The sequence below is a fragment of the Paroedura picta genome, chromosome 4 (assembly GCF_049243985.1).
Source record: "Paroedura picta isolate Pp20150507F chromosome 4, Ppicta_v3.0, whole genome shotgun sequence".
NCBI classification, from domain to species: Eukaryota; Metazoa; Chordata; class Lepidosauria; order Squamata; family Gekkonidae; genus Paroedura; species Paroedura picta.
The window spans coordinates 77,223,543-77,246,787 of NC_135372.1; the positions used below are offsets into that span (position 1 = coordinate 77,223,543).

At 42.3% G+C, this 23,245-nt stretch overlaps 2 protein-coding genes across 8 annotated transcripts in view; one reads left to right on the top strand and one right to left on the bottom strand.

Annotated features, from left to right (window-relative positions):
- Window positions 1–23,245, bottom strand: part of FGGY (FGGY carbohydrate kinase domain containing) — a 479,871-nt gene that overhangs the window by 13,115 nt on the left and 443,511 nt on the right. For 6 of the 7 annotated variants that reach the window (XR_013230265.1, XR_013230266.1, XR_013230264.1 and 3 more), the window contains one exon: window positions 21,904–22,099. The exons of the other annotated variant lie outside the window; for it this stretch is intronic. Coding sequence is in view for 2 of the 6 variants with exons in the window: in XM_077333558.1 (XP_077189673.1) it covers window positions 22,018–22,099 (82 nt within the window). In the remaining 4 variants the exon portion in view is untranslated. Of the gene's footprint in view, window positions 1–21,903; window positions 22,100–23,245 lie in introns of those variants that run through there. 7 annotated transcript variants of the gene reach the window in all.
- LOC143835612 (E3 ubiquitin-protein ligase RNF170-like) lies at window positions 2,408–21,953 on the top strand. Its single transcript, XM_077333562.1, has 6 exons — window positions 2,408–2,522; window positions 10,005–10,077; window positions 10,711–10,819; window positions 18,075–18,148; window positions 18,611–18,721; window positions 19,509–21,953. Exons 1-6 carry the CDS (start codon window positions 2,485–2,487, stop codon window positions 19,791–19,793), a joined length of 690 nt encoding a protein of 229 aa, XP_077189677.1. The 5' UTR covers window positions 2,408–2,484; the 3' UTR covers window positions 19,794–21,953.

The following is a 23,245-nucleotide window of genomic DNA, read 5'->3' on the forward strand; positions in this document are numbered from 1 at the left end:
TGCCTTGAAAGCAGGTGACCCGTGTTATGTTCTTACATAGGAAACAGATTAATAGCAACTCTACAAGTGAAGATGTAGTCGTTTTGCCGCCTATGCATACAAAGAGTTGGCTTTCTTGATTTACATTTCCCAGAATGGAAAATAGGTCACAAACGGACAAGAAGTGTCTTTCCAAATAAGAAGCCAGAGCTTCTTAAAAGCTTTATGGTGGAAAAGCCTTAATTTCACTGTAATAGCCCTTAGTTGTAGACATCCAGTGGACAGCTGGACTCAGATGACTTGAACTAATTAAACAAGATTCACAGATAATCACTGAATAGCCTTGATAGATTTGCCAGCCTCCAGCTCATCTTCAGGTGACAGAAGTTTACTCAGAAAAAATGCTGCTTTGGAAAGTAGATTCCATAGCCATTATAGCACATTGAAGTCCCTCCACTCCCCAAACCTGCTTTACTTGAAGTTCCATCTACAAAATATGCAGGCATGTCCCAAATCTAGAGTTGGTACCCCTATTGCTCAAATGATCTGTAAATGGTTCGTCATCTTCTTGGAGACTAGTGAAGAGTGGAGTGCCTCAGGGATGTGTCCTGGGCCTTGTGTTATTCAACATATTCATAAATGATTTGGATGAAAGAATGTTTTGGAGTATGGACTCTATTGTATTATGTCCTGCAGAGGGCTTTCCTCCCTACACCTGGCCTCCCAAGGCTCCAACCCCCAATCACAAGGAATTTCTCAAACCAGATTTGCAAGTAGATATTGCTGGGGCTGCTATGGACTCTGGCACAATTCTTATGCCATTTACCTAAAAAAATAATTCAGTGCTGAAGTAGGCTAAAAATTGCTGACCTTTCAATAACATAAATCAAGAAGGTTCACTGTTTTCCAATGAATTTATCATAAAGGTAAAGGTAAAGGTATCCCCTGTGCAAGCACCGAGTCATGTCTGACCCTTGGGGTGACGCCCTCTAGCGTTTTCATGGCAGACTCAATATGGGGTGGTTTGCCAGTGCCTTCCCCAGTCATTACCATTTTACCCCCCAGCAAGCTGGGTACTCATTTTACCGACCTCGGAAGGATGGAAGGCTGAGTCAACCTTGAGCCGGCTGCTGGGATTGAACTCCCAGCCTCATGGGCAAAGCTTTCAGACGGCTGCCTTACCACTCTGCGCCACAAGAATTTATCATAGAATCATACAAAAGGAAGGAGCCATATAGGCCATCTAATCCAACCCACAGCTCAATGCAGGATCAGCCTAAAGCATCCAGGATAAGTATCTGTCCAGCTGCTGCTTGAAGACTGTCAGTGAGGGGAAGCTCACCACCTCCTTAGGCAGTCAATTCCATTGCTGAACTACTCAAGATCACATTCACACACACTGCTACCCAGAAGTTTATTTCCCATCCAGTATGCATGCTTCTCTTTTTGTGACCCAGATGTAAAACTCTACACTTCTCCTTATTGAGTTGCATCTTGTTCTCATTTGCCTACATTTCCAGTATGTTCAGATCTTGTTAAGCTCTATCTCTATTTTATGGGGATGTTCACTACTCCTCCCAAACTGGAGATTGTATTCATCACAAATGAAAAGTTTACTCCTCCATCCCACAACACTTTGTACCAGGATTCAACACAAAGGATTGTGGTTATTTTCACAGTAGTTTTTAATCTTGCAGCAAAGATAATAGAATAACATTTTTATGTAATACATTTTTATTTCATTCTTGAGAAATGCCTAATAATGAGAGACAGGGATCTATGACACTCTGCCTACTTATCCTGCCACTGGTCTCAATTGTTTGAATTTCTATTTGTTCATTTCCACTCTATACGTATCTCTATAGTGATAAAACATGAATTTGATGCGTAACTGAACATCCAACACTTGTTAAAGTAATCTTAATATCCAATTCGCTATAATCCAATTATTTCTATACTGATTAATCTTCAGTATTACTATTGCCTAATGGAACTTTCATACTAGGATTCCTGCTGTAAGTTATATGAAATTCATTTCTCTTAGTTAGTAGCATGAGATTCTCCCCCCTCCCCACCCATCCATTCTTTATAGTTATATCAGATTTGGCCTGTTTCATCCATTGTGTTACTTTTGCTAGTCTGTTATCTGTGATGGCATGCTTCAATATGGAATGAGCAAAATATCTCTTTCAAAAAGTAGTGATATTATCTGAGATCTGGACTCTTTGTAAAATCACTCATACAGTTTCACAGGGAGACCTTTACCTTTTGCAAGAGTTCTCTTTTTGTAAATATGGAAAGAAATCCCCTTCCTTTCTGGTATTTAGAAACTCTGGCAAAACCTTGACATTAGTCAAGCAGGTCAATGATTAACTGAAATAAATGGCCTGCCTTAATGAATTGTGGGCTGTGACCCAACATCAGAGCATGCTCCTGTCAGCCACACACAGAGAGATCACGGCAAGCTTTAAAAGAAGCTGTTCTTATGTCTCTATTGAAGTGAGAATGATACATGATATACTGTACAGCTCTTCCTGGACCAGGTAAGATACCAGGGTGATCTGAATTGAGATAATAATGTGGTTTTATGTATTGTTATATATAAAGCAAATGAAAAAATCCTACTTTAAATTTGTTAAAGTTCCACAAATTCTTTGTCTTGTTTTCAATTTTAATTAAAATGCTAATTGACATGTTAATTAAAAGTCCTAAAGAACTTGTTTAATTTTTTAAAATTCATGTTACAATCAAAACTGAAAAGTAACTGCGATAGGAGACATTTTAAAAATGAATTATTTTTAAAGGCAGCAATGCTGGAGGCAGGCTGGGGCGGGTGCATGGGAGTCATTGCTGTCCCCCATGCTGAAGTGAAAATACTGGAGCAGGAGGCAGGGAAGAGCAACAGAGGTCTGAGTCATGAGCACAGCCTGATGACCAGGATGCACAACTGAGAATGGGTGGGGAAGACAGAAAGGGGGGATGTTACAGAAAAGGGGTGGGAAAGAGGGGAGAAGAAAATAAGTAAATGAAGGCAGGCAGGCAGGCAGGGAGAGTGAACTACCTCCTCCATACAAGTTTCCTGTAAGTCCATGCTTATCTAATTCTCAACATGGCCCATCTGTGGATACTTAATCCTACAGACTGAAGCCATAGGCAGACAAGATATTTCTACAAACCTGAGAAAAGCTTCAGGGTTGCAGAAAAAATATCAGAAATCTTGAATAGTGAGGGGGGAGAGAAAATGAGAAGCCATTTTCATTTGAGAGTGCTCAAAAAACTTTCCGGAGAACTTGCAGAACCCTTGTCCATCATCTTCGGGACCTCTTTAAGGACTGGAGATGTCCCGGAGGACTGGAAGAGAGCAAATGTTATTCCAATCTTCAAAAAAGGGAGGAAGGATGACCCGGGAAACTACAGACTAGTGAGTCTGACCTCTGTTGTGGGGAAGATAATGGAGCAGATATTAAAGGGAGCGATCTGCAAACATCTGGAGGACAATTTGGTGATCCAAGGAAGTCAGCATGAATTTGTCCCCAACAGGTCCTGTCAGACCAACCTGGTTTCCTTTTTTGACCAAATAACAGGTTTGCTGGATTGTGAAAATTCGGTTGATGTTGTTTACTTGGATTTTAGTAAAGCTTTTGATAAGGTTCCCCATGATGTTCTGATGGATAAATTGAAGGACTGCAATCTGGATTTTCAGATAGTTAGGTGGATAGGGAATTTGTTAGAGAACTGCACTCAAAGTGTTGTTGTCAATGCTGTTTCATCAGACTGGAGGGAGGTGAGTAGTGGGGTACCTCAGGGCTCGGTGCTTTGCCCGGTACTTTTTAACATATTTATTAATGACCTAGATGAAGGGGTGGAGGGCCTACTCATCAAGTTTGCAGATGACACCAAATTGGGAGGACTGGCAAATACTCTGGAAGATAGAGACAGAGTTCAATGAGATCTGAACACAATGGAAAAATGGGCAAATGAGAACAAAATGCAATTTAATAAAGATAAGTGTAAAGTTCTGCATCTGAGTCAGAAAAATGAAAAGCATGCCTACTGGATGGGGGATACGCTTCTAGGTAACACTGTGTGTGAACGAGACCTTGGGGTACTTGTGGATTGTGAACTAAACATGAGCAGGCAGTGTGATGCAGTGGTAAAAAAGGCAAATGCCATTTTGGGCTGTATCAACAGGGGCATCACATCAAAATCACAAGATGTCATAGTCCCATTGTATACGGCACTGGTCAGACCACACCTGGAGTACTGTGTGCAGTTCTGGAGGCCTCACTTCAAGAAGGACGTAGATAAAATTGAAAGGGTACAGAGGAGAGCGACTGGGATGATCTGGGGCCAAGGGACCAAGCCCTATGAAGATAGGTTGAGGGACTTGGGAATGTTCAGCCTGGAGAAAAGGAGGTTGAGAGGGGACATGATAGCCCTCTTTAAGGTTGTCACTTGGAGGAGGGCAGGATGCTGTTTCCGTTGGCTGCAGAGGAGAGGACACGTAGTAATGGGTTTAAATTACAAGTACAACGATATAGGCTAGATATCGGGGGGAAAATTTTCACAGTCAGAGTAGTTCAGCAGTGGAATAGGCTGCCTAAGGAGGTGGTGAGCTCCCTCTCACTGGCAGTCTTCAAGCAAAGGTTGGATACACACTTTTCTTGGATGCTTTAGGATGCTTAGGGCTGATCCTGCATAGAGCAGGGAGTTGGACTAGATGGCCTGTATGGCCCCTTCCAACTCTATGATTCTATGATTCCATTGTGAGTCACCTGTTCATCAGATCATAATCATACTATCTAAAGTGCCTGGTGTACTACATGACAACTCATTTATTAAAACGGGAGGCAGTTGCCCCTGAATGGGGGATATCTGTCGAGTAGGAAAAAGCAGCCTGAGGGATTTGTCCAGCACCTGCTGATGAAACTCATGAGTAGGCAGAAGCCTCTTGGGACAGTTTTGCCATAGAGAAGGGAGACATATGGGGAGGGGGGGCTTCTGTTCTTGCATTTAGAGAACAGGAACAAAAATAGGCCTGTGGCAAGTCGACAGGTAGCAGGTTGTGGCTGGCAGCCATGTATGGCTCAGTGGGGCTCTCCATGTTGTCCCCTCACTGGTCATACAGCTCCAGCTCCCCCAGGAGATATGCAATAGCAGGAATACCTCCTCCTGCTTCCATCACTGCTGCTGGAACCAGAATAAAGATATTTCCGACCTGCGCCTCACCTTGCATCCACTGTGCCTTGCCCAGCAGTCCCTTTCCTGAGGATTTCCCCTTGCACCCATAGTTCCTCCTTCCCTCCCACCTAGCACCACCCCTCTGACCCAGGAGATGAAGGCACCTCCCTGCACAGTTCTGAGGTCCCTCTGCTGTGCCTCCCTCCTGCTACCTTCTCCCCAGGGGCAGCCCCCCTGCACAAGACTGGGGCCTCTTTAGGCATCAATCGCTTTGACTTAGAGCTGTAATTAGCTGCAAATGAATCCCTTTTCCTTGATGGAGTGCCACTTTGGTACTCGCGGAGAGCCTGGGCTAGCCAAAGCATGTATGAAGATGAGCTGGGCTGTCAGCTCTCTTCCTGCCCCTCCCCCCGCTCAGTGGGAAAGCTTTGGAATAGCTTGCAAACTCCAGAACTGGGGATATTCCTTAAATTTTGGAGGTGGGGCCTCAGAAGGATACAGTGCCTCTGAGTCTCACCCGCTCCAAAGCAGTCATTTTCACCTGGGGAGCTGATATTTACAGTCTGGAGTAGAGCAGTGATGATGGTGACAAAGGGCAGCCAGTAGTTCAAGGTGGGGATGGAGTGGCATGGCTGTATCCCATTTGGCCGACAGACTCTGAGCATCCCTTTACACCACCCACTACCTAGAGCACATTATATTTCACACACAATGGGCTGGACTGCTAGTATTTTATAAATATTTTATTGTCCCAAAAGAGAACTACCTGAATTTCACCCACAGCATGTTAGACTGATGCCAGAGAACAATAATAAAAAGACCTAGTTAAAATGTACATTTCATATACATAAACCGCATTATAAAATGCGTTTTAATCCTAGGAGATTGTGACAATTGCATTGTGGCAATACCTGGAGTTCTGGAGATTTCAGAGCAAAAGTTTTTTTTTTCCTGGGAGGGAACCTCCCATATGATGAAATGCCTTGGATTCTCTTCTTTTCTCCATTAACTGACATTCAGCTGCTTTCTTTCTGGAACATATTTAGTCCTCAATCAATATGAGATATTTAGATCTTTGTCTCTCCCCCCCCCCTCCCGTCATTTGGTTAATTTACTGATTTGTCATATTTTTTAGGATACTTGGTTCTTGAGCATTCGTAATCCACCAAGGAGCCAATTAATTCACTGAGCATAGTGATGATATAAGAAGTCAGCTCGTCAAAACAGCCAATAATATCTAGATATCTTTAAATAGGACAGGGTCCTATTAAATAAAAGAGTAAGGCCACCTGGGGAGGAGTTAGGGTGGGCCCTGTCCAGGATAAAAACTCAGAGGGCCCAATCAGGAGCCGCTTCGCAGCTCCTGATTGGGCCCTCCGAGTATCCATCCAGGGCCAAGCAGCCAATGGGGAGGCGCACAAAGTGCCTTCCTATTGGCCCCTCACCAGGACAAACGAAAATTCCATTCACCCAGCCCAGTCTGGCTGCCAGTCTGCTCCTGACCACCGCAGGGAGAGGAGGGCAGTAGGGCTGCCAAGGGGGATGAGAACAGGGGCTTGGACAGGCTGCGCCAGCCCTTTTCACCCCAAGGCTGTCCTAACTGCCATGTCCAACTGCAAATTGCCTCAGAACCCTGACAGAGCTGGCAGGAGGCTGGAGAGTGCTCCCCCTCCCCCTCCCCCTCCCCCTCCCCCTCCCCCTCCCCCTCCCCCTCTCCCCCCCTTCAGGCCTGCTGTGAAGGAGCCTCTGACAGCCCCTGCCTGAGGGAAGGAGGCCTTTCCAAGAGCAAGGCAGGGGAGCCTGAGGGCCTTCCTTTTCAGGGGGGAGGGGGACTTTCCCCTTCTGCCAAACAGTTGCCTGACAGGGAGGCCACAGAAAAGCCCCTTCTCACTTAAAATACTGCTCTGCCCAGAGGTTAGACACAGCCAAGCCATGTGTCTTTCTTCTTTGCAACTCTCTGCAGATTTGAGGCCACTGCACAGCGTTATTCTGCAGAGGAAGCTGGCTCTTTTGTCTCCTGTTTCATCTGCACAACAACCCTGTGCAGTAGGCCTCAAGTCTTTCAATTCAACAACAACCTGTGTGGGAAGCCTTAAATATTTCTTCTCTACCACAACCCTGTCCAAAGTAGCCCTTTCTGCCTGGGGAGCTGATCTTTATACTCTGCAGGTGAGCTGTAATTCCAGGAGCTCTCCAGGCCACACCTGTAGGTTGGCTACCCCTGGGTTGGAAATATTCCTGGAGGCTTGGAGGTGGGACTTCAAAATCGTACAATGCCTCAGAGTCCAGCCTTCAAATGAGCCATTTTTGCCTGCAGTTGGTAGGGAGTGGTGCAGGAGTGTCCTTCCTGGCCTATGGGTTATGGCCAGCCCTTATCAGCAACTGTTTGTATTCTGGGGCGCAGACAGGCAGACCAGCATCAGTCCCGTGAGTCCGGAAAGTGCAGGAAGATCTAAATAAATATTTACAGCCTGAAACTAAATAGAGAACAAGTAAATGTCTGGAGACACATCGTAACTGAAATAGTAACTGGCAAATAACCTTGGCCTGGCAAATAAAAAAACAGTATTAAAAACCTTACTAAGGTCAAGACTGCTGTGCACAGACAGTCTTCCTCTTAGGGTTGCCAGCTTCCCTGTGAGGCTCGCTACCCCACCTCCCCCATGGGGAGTCTGCTATGAGGAGAGAAGGGGAAGACGATTGGAAAATGCTTTCAGACACCTGAGGCCTGCTGGGTCACTGCGGCCCATTCCCAGTTCTCTCAGATCTCTCACAACCCTACATACCTCACAGGTTGACTATTGTGGAGAGACAAATGGAAAAGGTGTTTGTCAACCGCTTTGAGACTCCTTTGGGTAGTAAGCAATAGGGTACAAAAATCTGTTCTTCTAAGGAGCAACCATGAAAGAAGCATGTGGGCACATAACATTTTACCAGCACTGAAAATATGGGAGACAGAAGGAACAGGGCGGACACCTGTGTACTGTGACTATCCTATGTGTATTAGGGCAGAGGGGCATTTCGGTGAATGTGGCCTAATTCACACAAGAAGGGAAATTCCCTTCACATATCTGAGGACATGGCTCTGGAAAGCTCATCTGTAACCACTATGCCACAATTCCCAAAGGTCAGTCCTCTCCCACAATCAATGAACATTCCACACCACAGGTTCTTGACACCCATATCTCCACACCCATGGCCTCATTTGCCACCATGCCATCACAACCTCCCACACAACACACATTCAACCCCATGCCCTTACAGACTGGACAACTCCTCCCCTTCCTCTTCCCACTGCCAAGCTCTAGCGCCCGTTGTATTCTTGGAGACAACGGGCTTTGCCCCTAGTATATATATTTAAAAAGTATAGCTGCCTAAATGGAACTTTTCAATTTCTTTGTATGACCCATTTTTAGATGCTGGAGTTGGATCAAGATAAACATAGAGCACCTCTGTTGCTTATTTTAAACCAGCTCTCCCACTAACCACACATGGGGTCTCAGGTCAAAGATAAGGAAGGAGCTTCTTTTGACCTGGCCTGTCTGGTGACTGAGACTTTTATAGCCACAGACTCTTGTACTGTTGAAATATGTCTAGTATTTTAGACTCCAAGCCCTGCTGGGATTGCAGAATTACTCAGCACAAACTTAACCTTTTCTCCAAAAATTCATAAATTTAATTTAAAAAACAGAGATCCTAACAAGGGTCTGTTTCAGCTGCATATTGCTCTAATGTGAAAAATATGTTTTGTATTAAGGCCTTCATTTTGAAAGAATTTTTTGTCTTTTGAAATTCAACCCTTGATAGGAAGTTATCTAAATTCCAAATACAGATATAAATTGCTCCTATGCAATACTTTGAAGCTATACATTTCTACATAATTCCACAGATTTCATTGAGACTATAGTAGAAAGCATATTCAGTTAGCATATTTTGGTATAACCAGGGATATGATTCTATAACTGGGTACCCTGGATAACTAATTGTCTGTATCAGTTGACAAGTACTTCTGTATTCAGCTATGCTGAATTTATGGACCTTCCTGTGAGATTGCCATGTATGCTTCAAATAGTGGGAGAAACAAGGCACATGGTGCAGTGCGCTCTGCATTCAAATAAATGGAAAAATGCTTTTTGATAACAGAGGTCCATATTTGCACACAAGCACCTGTGTTCACAAACGTTAGTTTAATGTGCTTCTAGTTATATAATGTCAATTACAACATGAAGCCTTATGCCAAGAATGTCACATCAGTATTATCCTCACAGAAAAAACAAGGATATACATTTATACAACCTGTGAGCTTGTCTCTGTAAGTTATAAAATTACTGAATAAAAGTTGATTTTACTTGCAATGGAACTTCAGCAGCTATGCTGAAAGCATCTGTGAATAGCTATACATACCAACATCACCAGAACCTATGTTTGTGCAGTTTAAAACTTAATTTCCTGAAGAACACTTGTTTTCCTATTGATGGAAAACAAACTGATCACAACCACAAGAGGTAGTCCATTTCTGTACAAATACATGATTGCTCTTGTCGCTTCACTTATTCTAAGAATAGGGATGCTTGCTCTGGGTTGGGAAATACCTGGAGATTTTGTAGGTGGGGCTTGCGGAAGGTAGAGGTTGGGGAGGGACATGGGGCATAACACCATAGAATCCACCTTCCAAACTAGCAATTGTCTCCAAGTGGACATCTTTGTCGCCTGGAAATAAGTTGTGATAATGTGCAACCTCCAGCCACCACCTGGAGATTGGCAACCCTGTCTATGAACCCGAACATACTGCTCTCCAGGAAGCTATCCCTCCATGCCCTATACAGATGTCTTTTTTATTACAGTTTTCTTAATTTAAGACAAGAGATGAATCCTCTGGAAAAGAATTATCCCACTTTGTCTTCAAGAAATCACATAGTAAGTTGATAAATCTGCAGTTCTTTAAAATGTATATCATAACATTTAAAAAAACAACAGCAACAATTTGATGCATGCCTGGATCATCGATGTCAGGAAAGCTTTTCAAATGTTCCATCATTTACTTTCTGGAACAAGCCAGTTGTCCTAGATCCAGAGTCTTGGTGACCTAATTAGAAACATACTTGATTCCTGTTTTTGCAGCAGATGAAGCTTGGCAAACAAGAAATTGATTGCTTTTCAAAACAGAGGCTTGTTACTTGATATACTGAATTTATAGAAGCTGAATGACATCCTTAATCAGGTTTTCCTGTCTTGTTAACATATGGGGTTGCCATATAATTAAAGCTTATTTCAGCTTTGGGTGTGCACGCATGCGCCTAGATACGAGGTTTCCAAAGGAAACCCACAGCGCTAAATCAGACCATGACAAATCTGCATACAGCAGATTGTGAAATGTTAAAAGTAGTAAACATGGAACAAGCTGGTGCCGATGGGTACAAGGAAGTTAAACTTTTCCAGATTTGACTGGAGTTAATTACTCCTTATTAAGTGCTACTGTACACTTTATGAATTAACTAGGGTATATCAGTTACAATCTATACCCATTAAAACAGGCTGTCTTGGTTTTAGGAATCTCTTCGGCATTGGCAGCAATGTTACTACAATGATTGGACCTGCCCTATCTGCCTCCAGCTGACTAGTTTCCCAGTAAAAACAAACTGTGGACATTTATACTGTGGTAGGTATTGTTATTTTCTCCAATTATTTTACTTTAAAACATAGAGCAAAACTTTTAGTACATTCAATTATAAAACAAAAAACTTCATTATAAAAGATTGTTTCTTGTTTTGTATGTCTGAAATTCCTGTAGACCTCAACATTAAGAAAAGGCTTTTTTAAAAAGAAAAGAGTTGGGCAATTTCTCATTAAATGAAATTAAAGGATTTTATTTATATATTTATTTGTTCAATTCTTATACCGCCTCTCACTAGGCGTCTAAGGGCGGTGAGTCCCTAGAAAGGAACTCACATTAGTTCAAATTAAGAGAGGAGCTTGGTGTAGTGGTTAGTAGCACTGACCTCTAATATGGTGAGCCAGGTTTGATTCCCCATTCCTCCTCCACATGCAGCCAACTGGTTGACCATAGGTTCCCCACAGCACTGATCAAACTGTTCTGACCAAGCAGTAATATCAGGGCTCTCTCAGCCTCACCTACCTTACAGGGTGCGTGTACTGGGGAGGGAAAGGGAAGGTGAATGTAATCTCCTGGGAGATTCCTTCTAGTAGAGAAAAGCAGCATATAAGAATCACTTATTATTATTATTATTATTATTATTATTATTATTATTATTATTATACTAGAGTAATTTTGTAATACAATGGGCGCTAGCATGCTGGCTGCTTCCCCTGGCACCCTTGCAGCCCTCCGGGCAGCCCTCCCCACCCTGCCACCCCCCGCCGCCTTCTCCCCGAGGGACAGGCCTCAGCGTGGGGAAAAGAGCCGGGCCGGCTCCTTTTCCCACTCTGAAGCCTCTCCCCCCACCCCCTCCCCCCCTGAGGCCCCGGCTTCAGTGCAGCAAAAGGAGCAGGCCTGCTGCATCTCTGATGTGACAGGCCTGCTCCTTTCCCTGCACTGAGGCCTCTCCCCCTGCCCCCTTTCCCCCTGAGGCCCCGGATTCGGCACAGTGAAAAGAGCAGGCCTGCCACATCCTCGACTCCTTTCCTGGCGGCGAGGCCTCTCGCCCCGGTCCTCTTACCTCCGAGTCTGGGATGGGCCAAGGGATCAATCAGGAACCGTGCACTGTGCACTGACACTCGGATTGGCCCCTTTGAGTTTTTATCACAGACTCGCCCCACCCCTTTCTCCACCTAGTTAGCCCTTACTGCTTTATTACTACCGCTCCCATGGGAGCGGTTTACAGATAATATATATTATTATTTAGTCTCAGACAGGTATCCGCTTTGTCATGCCCAGTTTGCCATCCCAGGCCTGTGGCACCTTCCACTGTGTTGCACTGCCATTAACCTCCTTAAACTTCATAATAGGAAGGGATAGGAAGGGGAGGGGGGTTGCTGTCCTCCTTCTATCCAGCACTTTCAGGTACTTGGATTGTGTTCCTGGTGAGTATCCTCCCTGGCCTGTGCCTGGAGTTCCCATTTTATGCTTCTTGGCATCCCTCTGGCCCCACCCCCTCATGCCATCCTACCAGATTCAGGACTTTCCCACAGGCCTAGACCCTGTCCTCATGCTGGGAATCCCACTTCTTGGACTAACTCAGCCCTCAGTAAGGGCCTAGTCTAACCAGGTAGCCACATTACTGGAAACAAGCTGGGAGGGGGGCATCTACTCTTGCAACATGTCACCTGCCCTTCTGGGTTCTTGCTAGGTGTTGCCCACTTCCAGGGAGCATCCTGCTTCATGAGGGCTTGTTCTGTGGCTGGATCCAGCAGTTTCTGGTTTTTGCCCATCACCTGTAGGTTCCCTGACTTCTCAGTGTCTCTTGACATCTCTCTTTGATTTGAAGCTAATCTGCCCAGCTCCCTGTGGTCCCAGTCTCCCACAATTAAAATGAGGTAAAATCTCATGGCCATGCCTACCAAGAAGAGATCAGGTGGTATTTTGTAAGTGTTAAAAGGAAATACACATTTAAGGCTGCACATATGGTCATCTACTATTTCCTGTCTAACAGCAGCCCAGCAGCCCAGAGTAGAGCAGCAGACCACAGCAGCGACACTTCCAGTGATAGTGCAAAGGGAAGCCTTTTATCATGGTTTTGTTAGGGCTAAAACCCTTCCTATGGTGGAAGAAGAGCTTCCACCTACACTATTCTGTCAGCATGGGAGATGCCAGTCAACCAGCATCATTTCCAAAGGATTGTCAGATAGTCCCCATCCCTACAAGGACCAAGACTCTTTTCCCCCAGTAAAATACTGTAACGCAGTGGTTCAGGACTTTTGGAATGCACATAGGAAATAGTTGCTTTGTACTACTTCACTGCTTCACTGCTGAGAGCTAAACTTGCACTAGAGGCTGTAAGCTGCTAAAATGAAGTGGAATATCCAGTTGTCTCACATGGACCGTTTATGCACTGGAGGTTTCATGCCGGGCTGCAGGCTGGAGTTTTAGTCGTGGCAGGTTGTCCCACCTCTTCCTGCACCCACATGGGGGAGCATTTGGCCTGGTGCACCTCATCCAGCCCAGATTTGTGCTCCTGCACGGGAGCTAGGGCAGTGAAATTCCCAGTGCATAAATGGTCATGTAACTGGGATACCCAGGACGTGTCAGGTTTACTCCTGTTTGCTCCTTACAAAGCAGGGAGGCTTCTCAGAGTCCTAATCCCCAGCCATGTGTTTTTCTCACAGCTGGATACATCTTCATTAAATCACTGGATAATCAGAAACATTTAAAGAATCCTTAATCCGGTTTACAAGATTTATTCGGCTAGCTCACTTTTAGTGGGACAACTGAAGTCCTTTCAATTTCTTTTAAGGAATTAAAACAAAAAAGAATAATACTGGCTGTACATTAAAATTAGAATTCTTATGGGGAATCTTAGGATAATGAACTGTCTCTCCCATACACATTCAGAGTACTTTCAGAGTTTCCAGGCTAACCTGGTTTTCCTTTATACCATTCTGTTTGCATGAATCTGATTTTACAACATAGTAGCTGAAATTTCTTGACAGAAAACTGACTATTTGACAGGCGTAAAATAACAAGAATTATAACAATAGTACCGCCAGGAATGTGCTAATTGAAGAAAGTCATTTGCATACTTTGCAACAATTATAAACAACTACAATTTTAATTATATAAAAATACAGTAAACTAAGTGAATGTCGTATTTGGTTTTTAAGCCATGGCTCCATATATAAGCACAAAGCTAGACTCAGGGTTTATCAGAATCAGGGAGCCCTGAGAACTGTTGTGTTATATACATACATATATACATAGATTACAATGCTACACGTGTTCCTTAATGTAAGCTCTGCTTTATAAAATATGCTTAAAAGAGAAATATGATTCCAGTTTAACACAGAATACATCCACTTTGGAATATATCAAGCCTGCTCTGTTACCCAGATATGCAAAGTACCTTGTTAAAATAATGTTATTCTGTTTCCCACTGTTATTTTCCTCAGTAACAATTTGTCCTAAAAAGCATCAGAGTTAACAAAATATGTTCCAATACATCTAACTTCACATTGCTAGAAGACATTGCACCCAAGAGTGCTCAAAGAAATTTCTGGAGAGCTTGTAGAAACTTTGTCCATCATCTTTAGGACCTTTTGGAGGACTGGAGATGTGAGAAGACAGGAGAACAGATGTTATCCCAATCTTCAGAAAAGGTTAGAGATGACCCAGGAAACCACATGCCAGTGAGCATGAACTTAGTTGCAGGGAAGATAATGGAGCACATTTTAAAGGGGGTGATCTACAAACATCTGAAGGACAATTTGTTGATCCAAGTGCGTCTCCAACAGGTCCTGCTAGATCAACCAGGTTTCCTTCTTTGACCAAGTGAGAGGCTTACTAGATTATGGAAACTCAGTCCATGTTGTTTACCTGGATTTACGTTAGACTTTTGACAAGGTTCCCCATAATGTTCTGATGGGTAAACTGGAGGACTGCAGACTGGTTTTTGAAATGTTAGGTGGATAGGGAACTGGTTAGAAAACTACACCCAAAGAGTAGTTGTCAGTTATTACATTGAACTGTACATTGAATTACATTGTACTGTATTACATTGAACTGTAGGAAGGTGAGTAGTGGAGTGCCACAGAGCTTGGAAATGGAGTTGGTACATTTTTATCAGTGATCTGGATGAGAGGATGGAGGGACTGTTCATTAAATTTGCAGGTGACATCAAGCTGGCAGGAGTAGCGAACACCCCAGAAGATATAGAGTTCAGTGAGATCTGAACATGCTGAAAAGTGATGCAATTCAGTAAGAATAAGTACAGAGTTCTACACCTGGGTCACAAAGACGAGAAGCATGCATACTGGATGGGAGATACACTTCTGGGTAGCAGTGTGTGTGAATGTGATCTTGGGGTACTTGTGGACTGTAAACTAAATATGAGCAGACAGTGTGATGTGGCAGTAAAGAAGGCAAATGCAGTCTTGGGCTGTATCAACAATTACTCTGGATTTACACATGTGGAAAATACGTTGTAATCCACTGTAAACTAGCTATGTTGGGAATGGCGGAATATTTATGTAATAATAAACAAACAAACAGAGGCATCACATCAAAATGTTAAGATGTCATAGTCCCACTGTATACCAAGTAGGAAAGACTCCACCTGGAGTACTGTGTGCAGTTCTGGTGGCCTCACTTCAAAAAGGATGCGGACAAAATTGAGAGAGTGCAGAGGAGAGCAACGAGGATAATCTGGGGACCAAACACTATGAGGAAAAGCTGAGGGACTTTGGAATGTTCAGCCTGGAGAAGAAGAGGTTGAGAGGGAACATGATTGCTCTCTTTAAGTATTTGAAAGGTTGTTACTTAGAGGGGGGCAGGGAGTAGTTCCTACTGGCAGCAGAGGATAGGACCTGCAGGGATGGGTTTATACTACCTGTCAAACAGTATAAATTAGAAAGCAGGAAAAACATTTTCAAAATCAGAGTACAGCAGTTCCTAAGGAGGTGGTGAGCTCCTCCTCACTGGCAGACCTCAAGCAATGGCTGGACAGATACTTATCCTGTATGCTTTAGGCAGATCCTGTATTGAGCAGGGGGCTGGACTAGATGACCTGTAAGGTACCTTCCAACTCTATGATTCTATGATACCATTATCTAGAAAAGCTCACAGGACCCTTTTGTGTTCAAACAGACCCACACATGCCCCTTCTCTCTGCTCTTTTCTGATTTTGATATTCAAGTGCCATAATCACAAAGCACAAATGAATGAAGTAGTTAAAGTTCCCCACTGAGAACAATGGACAAATTCTTGGGTATTGTAACTTAATTCTACAAAATAATCCAGCTAGACCTATTCTGCACCAGCAGCACTGTACCAGGCTGCTGCTGGATGTTTGCGCCAGCTGCTGCACGAAAATAATGGATGATTCCAAATTAGTGACAAGAGAGAAACAGAATCTATCCAGTAGCTTAATAAAGCTTGAAAAGATAAAGAGTCTCTTATGTTATTTATTCAGGCTTTGACTCTGCCAGAACGGTCTCTAGATTTGTTTTCCGTTTTCAATCTTTCGTCAGTGGCAGTGAGTCCGTCCTTGTTAATATTTGAGTATAATTAGGCAAACGCTCCTGTATCATGGAGAGTCAAGGCTGTGAGCTCTTGATCTCACAGCCTTGACTCTCCATGATACAGGAGCGGATGTTTGCACCAGGGCAGGTTGCCCTGCCTCTTCCCAGGTCCAGACGGGGTAGCATTTTCCCCACTGAACCCAGTCCGCCCTGGATTTGTGCTTCCAGATGAGGCAGCTGGGAATACCACATTCTTCAAACAAAAAAAATGCACCAGGCAACTCTGCCCCACTGCACAGCATGGCAGAACCACCTGGCCCTGTCAACACCCAGGGCAAAAAAGCGAACGTGGAATTATCCACATTCCCTTGCTGTGGGACAAACAAGGGCTTGAGCTGGGCCAGGCCTGAGATGGCCCTGGCCGAGCAATGATGTCAGGTGGAACAAGGAATTTGTCCTGTCACTGAATGAGCTGTGGGTAAGGACAAATTCCTGGTCTGGAAAAGATTCTAGTGAGTCCATCTACAAACTATCATGGACAGTAGCAAGTAACAACATAATCTGAAGCTTTTTCTTATACCACCTTGCAAGATTAGGATTTTTTAAAAATATATGTTAAGTAAAAGTTGTAATGAAATACACAGGCTAACTCTTTTGCTGAGATATTTCATTTGAAAGTCGGTAATTTCATTCTAATTGACATCAATAGATGCAAAGATAAGCAAATATCATACTTAAAATCCATATTATCTGCTAGTTTTTAAAGGGCAGTTGACTAATTTATGGGGTGGGGTGATTGTTTGTCTGTTTTATTGCGGGGTGTTTCTATGTTTCATCCAAGACATTTTGAATTCCAGCTTTATCACAAACCATATGTCCAGGAAACAAGCTAGAAAGCTGATCCCAGGCCAATATTATTTTTCTCTAATTGCTAATAACCAACAGAATGATTTGTGGGGGCCTCAGTAAACTCTGAAGAAAGCTGCATTAAACATAGATTTGAACTCAATTATGAAAATGTTGAAAAACACAAATAATCTCGGTAGAGAGGGTTCTGTAGTTCCTTCCTGCCTTCTCTGCTATTGTAAATGGGTTGATTCAGAAAAGTAACATTTGAAATATAATTCTTAAGGCCTTGTAATGTTGTGCTAGTTTTCTGTGAGAACTGCAGTGCAGTGCCTTAAAATTAAATTTTGAATCCTATTTTTCTGAGCAATATTGTTGGTTCACATTGGAGTTTTCCTTCCTAGTAGCTTCCCCCCTAATTAGGGATGACAGCAATAATGTTGGTTGTTCAACACAGGTAGGGCTCATTGCTGAGCACGCTGAAGCATGGAAGGATGAGGAACCATTCCAAAAACAACCCACTATTTGCTTGAGCAGAAGAGTAGGTAATAGATTTGGGTGCTAAGCAACATGAACCAAATGCTTAATTGCTGGAGAGGCATCCTGGAGGAGTGGAATGGAGCTGAGCCTCTTTCGGCACACTTAACATGTACAAATCTGGTGAGAATGCTGGCCATGCTTGGAGCTTTTTTGAAGTTGCCAAAAATGCAACTAGACAGTGCACTGTCTACATTGCAGCCTGCCCTTAAATTTAGCCTCCAGTTTGATAATACAAACCAACAATTTAACAAAATCTAGTTTAACCCATATCATGTTGACCTTGTCTTCACTGGAGAAGGTAGATTGCTGGCACCATGGAAAAAGCTGACTTTTGTCTTTCCACTGTGCAAATGTTTTTTTTCTTCCAGTTCTTATAAGATTTATTGATCCTTTTCTAGGCTCCTGTCTGATTGAATACTGGAAACATGGATCTTGGCTAGGAGCAATAAACTGTCCACTCTGCAGACAGAAGGTAAGAATTTTCTCTATGGCCATCTGTTTTTTGGCAGTTACTAGGAGAGGTAGAAAGATATGGAGAGTGATCCTGGCAGATTTATATCATGGTAGAAGACCTTCCAGAGTAATCTAGACTCCTATAACCATTTGCATCTCTCATCTCTTGCCTGTCAGGTCAGGAACATCTATCAAAGATTAAACAGGGTGCCTGCAGAAGGCTTTTTATTGTAGCTGGTTGGTTCTTTGACTCTCTCACCTATGGTAAAATCCTTATCCTCATCTGACCCACATCACTGGCTGTATGCATATGTTGTTAGAAATAACAAATGCCTTAGAATATGGAAGAAAGCCTGCCATAGAGGAAATTTGCCCACTGGAGCTCAAAACTGATGAGCAAGGGACAAAATAATGACTAATAAAACAATAAAATACACAGATGTGAGTTATACTTTAAAATGCTGCTTCTTTTCATCTGAAGGTTATTCTTCTTTACAAGATCTCTTGTGAAAATCAGCAGGACAGAATGAGCAAACAAATTATTTATGACATCAGAGATTACAACAAGCGCTTCTCAGGGAAACCTCGGCCTGTAAGTAGCTTCATACTTTAATATAGTAGGAAATTAGTTTTGTGTTTGGGTGCATTACTATTCTTTTATCATTCCCCAAACTGAATTAGTTAAATAAACAGGAACTGACTGTTCTATTAGGGCAGTGGTTCTCAACCTTCCGAATGCTGCGACCCTTTAATACAGTTCCTCATGTTGTGGTGACTCCCCAACCATAAAATTATGTAAGTATTCTTTCACAGAAATTAAACTGAAACTGACCAATGGTGTGAAGATCCATTGTTCATGATTGTATATAAATTGTTTTTTTTCTAGGGTTTCTCAGTTCAGCTCTGCCTCTTATCGCACCAGGCCAATCTCACTCTTTTCCAATCTCACTCTTTTCCACTGCTCCAGACAGATGAACTCTCTATCTCAATCTAACCCGCAAGGCCGTTGTGTGGATGGCCAAGTTGCTTGCCCTGCTGCAACTCCTGTGAAAGGGTCGTTCGACCCCCAAAGGGGTCCCAACCCCCAGGCTGAGAACCACTTCATTAGGAAGAGGTATTTCCAAAGAGGGCAGCAAATCCCAAGAGATCCAATAATAGGTAACAACAGTATGAAATAACTGAAGATTAGGCAAATGAGGAAGGGTTGCACCAGGCTGCTAGTTGCTGGTTTTTCAGTACCTGGGCTAGCTGCCAGTCCTGGTAATAAAAAGGCTGATGTTCAGTCAGCCCAGATACCCACTGTCTCACAGATCCAAGGAAGCAATATAAATTTGTAATAATAATGCTGGTTTTATAACCTACTTGAATTTCATGTTTAGTTTGCAGATTACCTCTATGACATGCCATTACTTCTCAACTTAGCCGTACGAGGAGTTTTTACCTTGGGTGGTCTTCTAGGCATCTTCTTCCTAAGAGTTGCCATCTGCTGTTTTGGAACTATTATGTGCCTAACTTCTCCATTTGATGTGATGCCAGAACCTCTTTGTGGAATCCTGGCTGCAGTTGATGACCTGGTTGTTGTGTTCCTACTTTTAATTTCTATGATAAACATTTGTTCACAAATGGAATCAGAAAGAGCAAATTTGACCAACTCTACAACATAGAACATCCTGTTGGAATCTTAATGGGCTAAAGGATTGCTTCTTCCTACATGGACACTGATCAGACCATGATGATCTCTACTGATTTTTGGAAGCAAGGAGGATAGAAATGAAGAATTCCAAGGGTTGATATACCACACTGGTGTTTACAAAAATACGTGGGATGAGGCTTCTAATGTTAATCGTGGACTAATGCCCAAAGATGTCTACAAATCTCCAGAAATGTGCTACTGAAAAATTTTACTAACAAATTTTCACTGTACATCCTTGACTTCTGGAAGGCACAAGGATTACAATTCAACAACTCTGATACTGCTAATAATTTAGTACATTTAAATTTGAAAATGTTCTGTTGCAATGGTATCTACAAAGTAACCTCCACTGGATAGGCATGCATGAAAAAGAAAAGTTTCTACTTAGCAGTTTATGGGGCAGTCAACAGCTTACATAGATAAGATGAGCTTGGGATTCTATGTTTGTACAAACATATGTGCTGTTACAGCAATTTGAGTGGGTTTGCCAACAGTTGTTAACACTCATAACATTACCCAAAACCAAACTACAGTTCAAAACTGAAGAAAAAAAAATCTAAAACAAAACCCAGGAGCTCAAGAATGAAACACAAAAGATTAGAAGGATCAGGCAGGGAACTTGAGAACATTATCTGGTTCCTTGATTATAAGCAAGCAGAGTTCTTTTCAAATCACTTCCTCATGCTGAGTTTCATGGTAGTAACCCCATCCCCACCCTTTCTTCCCCAAGAAGAACTTCTTGTATACTGTCATAAAACAAAAAAGAACAAAGAGCAAATTTATATTGAATTTATATTACATGCACACACACAAAGATTTACATGCATATATTTGTGAGTACACACATACACTGTGTTACTTTTTGTGCTATGGAATGGTGCTGGGAATTCAGTTTTATGCATATGCACGTGTAAATGTGTATATATAAATATTTATCATTCCGAAACATCTTAGAATTGTGTTGTTCCTTTTTTGCAAATGTGTGTGCATAAAACTTTTTTTTTAAGTTCCTTTGATAAAAGGTATAAGATGGATGAAACAAACTGGAGGACATACTGTTAGTAGTAAAGCCCTACTCTGGGCAGGAATTGTAGGCTACCTATTTAACAATTATATTTTGTTTCCCTTGACATACACTGCTTCATGACTGCAGTCAGTATGATGTGAACAGCTAAGTCAAATCTAACTGTGTTTCATTCACATCAAGGGTAAGGCTGACAGTTTTGAAAAATACCCTGGACCACTGCACTTAAAAGACATCTAACAAACTGAACCAGACTTCTATGTTTTCTTTTTGGCTATCCTTAGGATTATCAAATGCCTCTTTCTCTTCCTGAAGTTATGCTGCTGTAACAGAATGTCATGTGAACCTGGCTCAAACATGGATTTAGAAGAAAAAGTCATCCCCAGATACCTAAGCAATTAAGAGAATGTTAATTGGACAGATGGCCAACTACTGAAAACATTACTGAAAACAGTAGTGGTGTCCTTTTGATTATCATCCTTCTTAGTTATCCCATATACCATTTTCTTTTCAGAGACAGGTAGTTCTATCCTCCAAACCTTTCTATCCTCCAAAACTTTTAATTACTTGTTTGTGCTTATCTAGTCTAGATTTTAACCACAATGTTGTTTTACAAGCTTCTGACAGTGGCATTTTGTGATCCTTGCTTTCACTGGAGTCAAGAGATTTCACTGTTGTCAGGGATGACAAGATGGAGGACAAGAGTTTCAAAACTTCCTGGCCCTGGTTACTGGGAAGGGGCCTAAGAAGCTACATAGCACTCCTGCCCCATTTTAATCTTGCATAACACCTACAGTAGTGGACTTCAGTCATTTAGAAGCCTCTCTAGGCATCCACATTCATTTTAACTCTCAGCTGGCCTTGAAATCATAGTAAGCACTCTTCTGTAACATGAGAGCACTTTCTATGATTTCAAGCCTAGCAAAGCAGTACAATGACTATTATAGATCCCTAGAAAGTTGTTTCCCTCTTTGCTTTCATTGAAAATTGGTGCATTTTATCCTCTGTGCACATCTGGTTAACTGTAATGGGGGCACAGAAAACTCAGAAGACTATAAGCATTTTAAATTCTTTATTAGCAATACAAAATAAACTGTGGGCTATCATTGACTTTGAAAGATAAATCATTGGAAATTTCATGAACATGTTGAGCAATTCTCTTTCATACATCCTATGCACTCTGCATGATGGTTTTATACTGCTGCTGATGTTCCACAAGTTTCAGAAACACCTGGTATTTCTTATCATAAAATCTGTGTGGGGAAAACATAAAATTTAACATTTGGAAACTATCTGAATGTACCTAGAATATACACACTATATGCACATTGACTGGGACCTCAATTTCTTTACATGACACATTCTAGAAGGAAGCTTCTGGTGTGTAAACACATGCAGATCCACTAACCTTGGCCTACTATGCATGCACTGCTTTCCTCCACAGTCAGTTTGCTGACCCTTTTAAATAGCAATACAGTTGGCTTGGTTGCCAGGGCAAATGGAATGTTCACTTGACTGCTGGCTGATGCATCGTATCAACAGCAGGTGCTCAAGCTCCCATTGGTAGATGAGGGACTGAGAGCAGAAAAGGGGAGGAGACCAAAAACACGCTAACATTTATGCATAAAAAACCCCATCCTCAGTGCTGTCACACAAGAAAAGTTGGTGCAAAATTTTAATGGATTTAATGTACTGATTTGTACTGAAACATTGTGAACTGCCATGAGCCAGCTTCCAAGATTGGCGGTCATAAAAACCGAAATAACAACAACAACAACAACAACAACAAATAATAATAATAATAATAATAATAATAATAATAACAACAACAACAATAATAATAATAACAATACTAATAATAATATTCTCAGCTGTTTGGTCATTTCCACACATCTATAAAAATAGGATTATGCCATTCAGCTGGCGTAACGCCAAATATAATTGCTCCTCCTGGCACCTCCTCACCTTTTTCCTGTCTTTCTCTTCTCTGCCACCTTTTCACCCTCCACATGCCCACTTGAAAAGGCTGAAGAGAGCAATGCGCTTTACACACGACTCTTCCGCTTGTCAATCAAACCAGGAAACCAATCCCCTTTCCCAACGTTTTAAAGGGCCCATGGTACTCGCTAATTAAAAAAAAAATTAAATCCTTCTCCATTGAAACATGTATGCATCTAATCATAGATACATAGTGCTTTATTATTGCCATCCTCTTATGGAAGTCTTGATACCTAAAAAAAGAATCTTGTTCCTGATTTTTTTTGGGGGGGGACTTTAGAGAGGTATGCTTTGTGTGACAACTTTTAGGAAAAATAATTATTGGCTTTGCCTGCATGCTTTTACGCCTATTCATTGCTCCAGGCAGTTCACTTAAAAAAAAAAGAACCCGCCTCCAGGAG